Source organism: Taurulus bubalis, assembly GCF_910589615.1.
Source record: "Taurulus bubalis genome assembly, chromosome: 5".
Lineage (NCBI taxonomy): Eukaryota > Metazoa > Chordata > Actinopteri > Perciformes > Cottidae > Taurulus > Taurulus bubalis.
In genome coordinates this window covers 18,356,406-18,365,537 of record NC_136593.1, presented here as the reverse complement: position 1 = coordinate 18,365,537, position 9,132 = coordinate 18,356,406, and the positions used below count along the sequence as shown (strand labels likewise).

Below are 9,132 nucleotides of genomic sequence, written 5' to 3'. Positions count from 1 at the left end.
CACACCAGAGGCTCTTGTTGTTGTTTGACTGTTTCCCGTATATAAATGGGAGTTCAGCAGCGGGAAGATTTTCGTATTTGCTGCATTAACTTCACATAAATATTGGGGTTTTGTCTTACATTTATGTATGTATTCCTCCTCTACATGCTGAGAAGTTAATACGCTGGATTATATAGCATCAGAAAGTGCCCACCCACAAATGGTGATATTTCCTGTCGTGAAACAACACTCAGTCATTTGGAGTTTTCTTTTTGGACTGTTTAACTTTGAATAAATATTGTAATAAATGTCACTGCTGAGGTGACTTGTATTTGCTACCATTTGGTTTAGGAGTCCTAGACTTTCATCACTTGGAAACAGTTTGGGTCACGATTTATATCTTTAATAACAACGAGATGTCAGAGCATGGTGTAAGTACAGGCAGGTTTTTATATTTATTGAATGAATTTAAGTTAATTATTTCTGTGGTAGACATGGAGGCATAACCTGTTTTTAAACCGTTTTAAAAAGGCCTGAAACAACATAGTCTGTTGCATCTCCGTCGATGAGGCCTGTTCCATTACTGTGAACGAACCAGCAGGGAACATTTCTTCCGTTCTTCAAATCACTCCTGAAGTCTCTCTGCCAGCCTCTGTGGACCGAGACAGAAACGTCACACAGAACATTTATTCATTTAGGACACACGTTGCATGCAAACTCCTCCACCCTGAGACGGGACACCTGTATATGTAGTGTACCTGGTCACATTGAGCTCCTGTCCTTTCACAGACATGGTGGCGTCCGGTTTCTCTGGGACTTCACCTGGACGTAGATCTGACACCTCATATTCAATCCCATGGTAGAACTGACCTGGAGGACGACCCACCATTTAAAGAAAATATAATAAAAGAAAAAATCATTCTGACCCTGTAATTCTCCACCAACTGCAGTCAAATAATTTTAGCTTCATTACATCTGTTATACTGTCAAAAAGATTTAAATATCCCTGTGTTCATATGAAAGATGTTTAAGGCAGACAGTTGTTTGATTCTGGTTCTAGTTTAGTAACTTCATTAAACTGTGTCTTGCTAAAAAAAACAAAAAAACATCACAAAACTATACTATAAATCATTATGAATAATCAGCAAATCTGACGAATCCAACGGGAAATACCTCCTGTGAGAATTTGTGAACAAAAGTCTCATTTAGGGAAACTATCCAATTTTTAGTTGAAGCCGCAATATTAAAAAAAATGGCCATTAGTTGAGCGCAGCAAACTGTAAATATTGATCTGATTATCACTTTATAAAGTTATGACAAACATGCAGAAAAAGGTTTCCCCATCTACACATCCAGCAGACACAGAGCAACATTATCTTTCAATTGGAGTCTTGCTTCGTGCCACCTGAAAGATGTAAGTCCAATATTAACTCTCCTTTGAGCTCTGTTTCTGTTTCTACAAACACCTGAGGGAAATAGCTGACTCTCCACTGAGCAGGGAGTTTGGATTGTTAGAGCTGCTGCACTGAGCACAGCTCCCTCCTGCATCTAAAAACACCGCTATGAGAGTCAACCAGAAATAGTAAAGTCACAACCGAACAGCAAAACGAGTCTAAACTCACTATGAAGCTCTGTGAAGCAGAGGGGAGCTACAGATTCTTTCACTCTCCTTATTTTCTATTTTCTCTTAGTGGGTGCATGATGAGGTGGAACTGCAATGTGCAAATGTTCATGATTATGACTTGCCAAATGTACTATTAACAAAGCGAACTATGAAATTAAGTACTCCACTTCGCATGTAAGTAAGTCAACATCGGGCCAATCCCTGAACAAAGTGACAGATATAGAGCCAATCCATCCATGGAATTCAGAAAAGCAATCCATATCACTCGTATTGACCTGCTATTCTATTTTTAAATATACAATGCATGTGTGTCGTGTTGTACCTAGCAGGCCGTGAACAGAGGGGGACAGGAGGTGGCTGTCCAGGGTGTAGAACCCCAAGTAGTCGCGGTGGTACGGATGCTTCTCCCAAACTTTGTGCAGCAGGATGACAAACTTGACAGAATCCTTCAGAGTTACTGTTAGGCTGCGATCCTTGGTCAAGAAAAGATCCACGCTGGAGGATAAATAAGAGGAGGGAGGTGACAACTATTCGTTCTCAACTGGATTTTAGTTTTCACATGTGGAGCGATAGCTCTCTTTGACTTCCTTACTTGGGTCCTTTGAGAGAAGCCGTATCAGACCACAGCAATGTGACCCGTTTGCCGTCCTGAAACACTGAGATGTCCTGAGTGCTCACCTCCAGCTTCACCCCCAGAGTCTGGTGTTTGATGCCAAAACGGCAAAAGTAGGTGTTAATGTTACCATCAGGAGCGATCTTCTTGTCTCCGATGATTTGGCCATTGACCAAAATACCTGAGGAAACAACGTGGGATTCAGCCACTCACTGTTTAACTGCTTGGTATGATTTACTAGCACATACATGAGAAGTGTCCACAAATACCAGTTTATAAGGAGTGCAGTAGAAAGTCATGGGGTAAAAAAAGTCATGATGATAATCAGCACTGACGGCTGACCTTGTGTTGGGTCTCTGACCAGGTTGAAAATGGTTCCTGGTTTATCGTTGATGTTGAAACACAGGGCGTCGTCTCTGTCAGGGAGCTCTATCATGAAATGAGGATCTCCATCCACTGCGGGGGACACCAGTAGAACGACAGTGACAAACACAGTTCTGCTGGTGACAACATGTCAACAAGACTAAGAGTCTACAGCCACGCTAGCTGCTCTGTGAGGCTGTACTTATAGTCACAGTGGTGCTTCTAGCTAAACAAAATACAGCATGTTCGCAAACATCAACATGCTAATGTGCAGATGTTGAGCAGGTCTAATGTCTGTCATGTTCCCAGCTTTAGTTTAGCGTGTTAGCATGTGCTAAACTTAAAATACAGGTTCATTTAATGGGAATGTCATTAGTTTTGCAGGTGTTTGGTCCTCTGAAGACTATGAACTAAATTCTTAGCAATTTATCTAATATTTGTGGTGATGGACTGACGGACCAAATGACAAACTGACTCATCCCCAGAGCCTATGCAGCTACTATTGCGTAAAGAGTACTTACCTAAATATGTGGGTGCATGTGATGGATTATACGAAGGGGGTGCATAGCGATGTGCTAGAAAAAGGAACAATTCAATTCAAATGTAAAGCAATACAGTGAATTGACTTTATCCCAGAATAACATTTTGAGGCTCTATGGTTAAAACAAAAACTATCTTACCCACTCTCTCTGCCTGTTGTCTTTGCTCTGTCAAAAAAACAACAGATGGACAAGTTGAGTAAATATAAGTAATATGTTGAAACAAGTATTGCTTGTGAATGTATTAGAGTATGGTTTTGCTTTTCAGAGAAAACGCTCGGCAGCAGCCATGATGAGCAAACCCTTCCCAGTTATCACGTTGGAAACCCTGTCTTTGCTCCCTTACCCTCAGTCAGTTTATCAGCGATGAGAGGGCTGTCTGGTCCGTCCTCAGTATCAGGCTTGGTGACCACCATGGAGGTGAGAGGGGTGACGAAGCTGTAATGCAGAGACATGTCCAGGGCCTTGGCTGTGGCGTTGGCTTTCTCCTCTGGGGCTCCACTCTTGCTGCAAGAAGGAAAATGTACTGAAGTTGTTACATACAACATTCAGAAAAAACACCACGGAATCTATAAATTATCAGTACAAGATCAATCATGGGGCCCTTAAATGATGCCCAAAAAGTATCATTAACAAAGATGGACATTCGACCAACGGAAGACCAAGATGCCAGGTGAATCCAGGTATGAGCTTGAGTGGAATTACTGAATAACAGACCTCTTCTCCAGTAGTTGCTGGATGGTGAGGTATGCCCAGAGACGCTCTGTGAAATCCCCAAAGATGTACTCCTCATCTGGGTACATCACATCCCAGTCCAAAGCACTGGCCTGGCCCCGCACCTGGAAGTCCACCTCAAACTATAATGAGAATAAAGATTTCTAATCAACAAACAGAGTAATAAACACATGTCTTCTCTCCCACTCAGCATTGTCTCTAAAAGTCTGCCTTTTTCTTCTCCTCACCCCTTGGCCGAACACTTCCACCATGAAGTTGTCCAGGTTATTGTCCATCAGCCGACCGGCCACCACGATCTCTGAGCCGTTATACAACTGGGTGAACTGGTTGGTGGTCAGGGAGTCCACTGTGTTGACAGGATAACGCAGGTCTACCTCTGAAAGAAGAGGACTGGCCACCTCCTCATAGAAACCCTGGAGCAAATGCATACACTCATTGAATTACATGTATTTGTAAAAAAAAAACTAGTTTTTATAATAACTGTATCTAAAATAGTTTTTACACAACTGTAGAAGAATGTGACACTATGGAGAGCTGCAGGATGACGTAACTTTGTAAGCCAACCCCTGAATTTAGCATCGCACTGGTTCCCTTGACCAAAAGTAGTCGGTGTGATTGTGTAGGCATTTAACCAAAAGCCCATTAAAAAAAAAACATTTCCATCGAGATGAAGGAACTTTTCTGATTTTAGGACTCATTCCTGCAGCACTCTATATACATTAGCTGGTATTATTTACATTTAACTTTTTTTTTAAATCATAAGAATTGGCTCAAAAATGTATTCATAGCCGAGAGGCTCCACCTGAAGTTGAATGGCTGCATCTGAACCCTGAAATATTCTGCGGGCCACTCCCTTGTTTTGTTTGCTCATCACATCCAGAAAGGAGTAATCCACATCATTTCCAAATCCAAGACAGAACAGAGACATGTTTCCTCCGATAGCAGATTGAACGTTTTCTTGGATGGCCGGGAGGGAAGTCACTCCTTTAAACGCACAGATGCAACATGCAGAAATTAAATGCTAAATAGAATGTGCATAAATCAAATGTGCACTCACTCAACTATACAGTGGGTCCGACAGTATGTACACACTCTGCATGCTCACCATGATTTGGCATTCCATCAGTCAGTAAAATAATCATATCGACGCTTCTCTCTGGAAGCTTCTTCTCCTGCCTGTCTTTGAGCAGCATGTTCACGCCTCTCAACACTCCACTATTGATATCGGTAACTTGAAGGAAAACACACCGCAAATCATAAAATGTTTAGTATGAGAGTGTATATTTCCATCATTAAAGGAGTTAGGATGATGTTTAGCATAAACGTTGTATAACTTGTGTATTCTATTAACCTCCTATTGGCTGTATCGTTCTGACGTATTCCATGCCTTCAGCTACGTTTTCATTGGTTGCTTTGGTGAGTGATTCCTTCCAAACGTCGATGCTATCATCAAACTGGATGAGGGCAAAATGGTCCTCTTCATGGAGGTCTTTGAGGATGACCAGCATTGCCTCATGTGTCTGCAAGAAGTAACAAGGTCAGAGGTCAAAATATGTGCATGCAGGCATCAATAAATCGGAGACACATTAAATGTCGGAATGGTCTCTCACCTGGTCCATCTTTCCTCGACCCATTGATCCGCTCCTGTCAATCACAAACACCACATTCTTTGGGACTCTTTGCAGGTCAAGGGGAGCAAAGAAGTGCACAAAGTATCCGTTCACAATCTGAATGGATGAGAATGAATGAAGAGTCACGTACACGAAAGAATGAAAAGGCAAAAACTTCAAGAATTTCCCCTCTAAAATGTTATTGATTCATTTCACATCCACCAAATACAACTCAGCCTCCAGAAAAAAGAACATTCAAGTGAGTCTGCATAGTTTTACATGTGAAGCATGATTCAAATGTGCATTCATCAACAGATACTGAGTATTTGTTGACAGCTGACCTGAACGTCCCCGAGGTTCTTTGCTCGCTTCACGTCATACTTGATGACAAAATCTCCGTCAATGAGCGTTCCATCACAATTTGGACACTTCCTCTGCTCGTCCATGGTTGGCGAGAAAGAGATGTGCGCCTGACAAAGGGATAACGATGCGACTAGTTTAGCTTACTAGTGTTTCTTGGATCAATCATTTTATTGAATGTGGAGGAAAAGAAGTGAGGATCTGCAAGACCGATCAGAGACACGTTCTTTAAGGCCTGTTGTATCACTCACCTTGTTGTCTGTGACAGTTTTCACCACCAGGGGGAGCAGCTCATTGGAGAGGAAGGTTGCATGGGCATCCACATAAGAAAGGCCCTGAGGCTCATAGATGTTTGTCACAATCTGTCTCCCCACACACACACACACACACACACACACACACACACACACACACACACAGAGCGAGGAAGAGATAATGTGTAACGTAAACTACTCGTTCAGAATATCTGAAATGACCAAGACAGATTTAAACACGGACATGGATTCACCTGAAACTCCTGCACCGGTTGTTTGGGTTTAACTCGAGTCAGGATCTCATACTGGCCCAATTTCCTCTGAAGGAGCTCCTCGTAGGTCAGAATGAAAGTCACGTTGCTTTTGGCTGCGATGTTGACAGACACTGAAAACGTCTCCATCTTCCTTCCAGAGGCCCTGTAATGAAGCACAGACACCAATGACATCCTCTAATGTCAAAATGATCTGCCCTACGTCAGTGGAAGTTTCAATACAGTATGCTTGACTGCATATTTCATACTGCGTTTATGTATTCTTCATCTGGACCGACTCACTTGACCAGTCCAGCAGTCTTTCCAGAGGAAACAGCCTTCTCATACTGTTTCTTGGCTTTCTCTTTCTCCTTCACCTCACCGACATACACCTCACCATCAATTTCCCTGTAAGGAACGAACATGCGGAACTCATTAATTCACTGCATCATTGAGAAAACTCATCATAAGCGCATGACCGTCACACAAAAAATGGTCATAATGTGAGCAGACATGTTGACAGATCAGAGAGGAGACAGACTGACATGCTGAAGTTGACGATGAAGGCCGTCTTGGGCAGCTCCATTTCAAAGAAGATTTCCTGGGAGGAGTTTGCCTTGTTCAGAGCCCTGGAGGTCGTGACGGTGTGAGCGAAACGAGACGTCACCGTGCAGTCCACTTTCACGCTGTACACCTCTACCTGAGGCAGAAGGACAGGGAGAGATTGAAACACTAGTGAAAGCCTCTGAGCACAGGCGCTTCACATACAGTTTGTGCAGTGAAGCCCTGTAAGATCTGCTATTTTCATGTTGTTTCAAACAGACGTGGGTCCAGTCCACAGCACGATGCCCTGACTGCTGCCAAAGAAAACTAGAACACAACTTTGACAGTTTTTTTTTTTTTTAAAGGACATTATGTCACTGATTCCACATTGGGAGTGTTGTGTGAGAGCGATTCGGTGAGTCAACCTGGGCGCTGCATCCTCAAGACTGGGAAAAGTGCAGAAATTAAGCTAACTAATTTTCAGTGAATTTAGTTACTCTCAATCGCTTTATTGACACACTGTAGCGACCTGTTTATCAACCTGCCAGAGAAGGACCCATATATTGCTCAATATAGTCATTTATTCTTTCCTCATCTTTTCCTGCTCTGCTCTGTTAATGATCTGCTGCCTGCATACCACTACCCTCACAGGATGAATGAAGCTGCATTTAACTGAATATTTCTGACCATTATCATCAATAGCTACAAACAATAGATACGGACAGATTATTGTCTTACCTTGGCCTCATTTGTACTTCTTTTCTGTAACAAAGAAGAAGAAGAAAAGGGAGATTCTTCTTTGAGTACAAAGACAGCGCAAATCTGGCAATTTGATCAGCCACAGTTGCATCATGCTACATAATAATATGAATGATCAAAATAGCCTCGTTAATTTTTTGGAACAACATTCATAGTTTAATGTAAAATGACTGTCTGTCTGTAAATTGTTTCTCACAAGTACCTGCAGTGATTTGGCAGCTCCTCTTGTCTCCTGAAATACAAATACAGCAGGCTGAACCAACGTGATGCCAAGATGGGCATAACATGAACCAACGTATCATTGTATCGTATACGTACAAAGAGGAGAAGTTAGAAGGCACAATGTGCATAAAACCAAACAGGACCAAACTAGTTTGTGAAAATAAATAATTTTTCGATAAAACAATGTGGTTTCCAAATGAATATCAGAAAAGGACAGCGTGGGAAGTTACCTGCAGAGCTTCACGGTCCCCGGATATGACCAGAGCCCCGCGGGCCAGGCCGGGCAGCCAGAGGCAGGCGCTGCCCCACAGCAGCAGCAGTCCAACACCCTGCAGTCCAGACATGACCAAACTTCCACTGAACAGCGTCTGAATTCACTGCGGAGAGTAAAAAGCTCTCTGTCCTGGAGGAGGAGGGACAAAAAGTGTGTTTGTGTGTGCATTGGCACAGAGTTTTGACCATCAGACCTGAGCTCAACGTGCAGGAGGTGCACCCTGAGGAGACTAACGTTGCTGAAAATATTTGTGCTCATGCTGGAGAGTGTGTGCATGTTGGTTGGACTGACACTGAACTTAAACATAACGCAACATTTGATAACATGACAAGCACCTTAAGCGTTAGCATGAGTGTATATTAGTTATAATAGTTATATTATTTAGTGTCCGCAAATACAGACACAGTACACTATACGTCACAGCAGTCAGTTCACAGTGTCTTTTGCTGTTTATAAACGCTTTTAAATAATCAGCAGATATATTTTTTTGCTGGACTCTCTCCCTCAACTTTCGCTGCTTCCCTTGATGAGTGTGTTTATGTTGTTTTCCACTTTTTTTCCCCACCCCAAAATTTAAACAGATTAGTGGTAGATTTGGCCAACATAAGCCATGCATAGTGCAGATGAATCTGACTATTGTGATGTGACACTGGGACAAATAAACTTGATCACAGAGTGTCTTTGAATGGAAATGTTTCCCCTGGTGATCTCACTGATTTCACTTGAAAAGACATCTTTTGGCCGCAGGCTTATGCCACTTTGAACCTTTTGATAAACACTATTTACCTACATGGGCGAGCTGTACTCTGCTCTCTGTCCGGTGAGCCATTGACATCAGCTGGCACTGCCTTTGGCACGCGTTGCTAAAGGGTTCAAGACCAACACTGAGCAAATATGACCCACTCATTTTGTGCCATATTTCTTAAACTTGAAAATCAGCGGTATGGATGTCATATTGCAGTAGTAGTGATAGATTCAGAGCTTATCCCATGACAGAGCAGAGCAG

At 42.5% G+C, this 9,132-nt stretch overlaps 1 protein-coding gene across 1 annotated transcript; it reads right to left on the bottom strand.

Moving 5' to 3' along the window:
• Nucleotides 1-492: 492 nt before the first annotated feature.
• On the bottom strand, nt 493-8,196 carry itih3a.1 (inter-alpha-trypsin inhibitor heavy chain 3a, tandem duplicate 1; the record flags this gene model as incomplete). Its single annotated transcript, XM_079218511.1, has 22 exons — nt 493-631; nt 738-849; nt 1,926-2,098; nt 2,196-2,397; nt 2,559-2,672; nt 3,101-3,154; nt 3,260-3,286; nt 3,465-3,625; nt 3,836-3,975; nt 4,081-4,266; nt 4,656-4,837; nt 4,959-5,084; nt 5,205-5,373; nt 5,464-5,580; nt 5,805-5,933; nt 6,075-6,185; nt 6,332-6,494; nt 6,632-6,736; nt 6,874-7,028; nt 7,610-7,633; nt 7,833-7,862; nt 8,083-8,196. The coding sequence occupies 22 exons, from the start codon at nt 8,194-8,196 to the stop codon at nt 493-495; spliced, it is 2,733 nt and encodes a 910-aa protein (XP_079074637.1).
• Nucleotides 8,197-9,132: the final 936 nt, after the last annotated feature.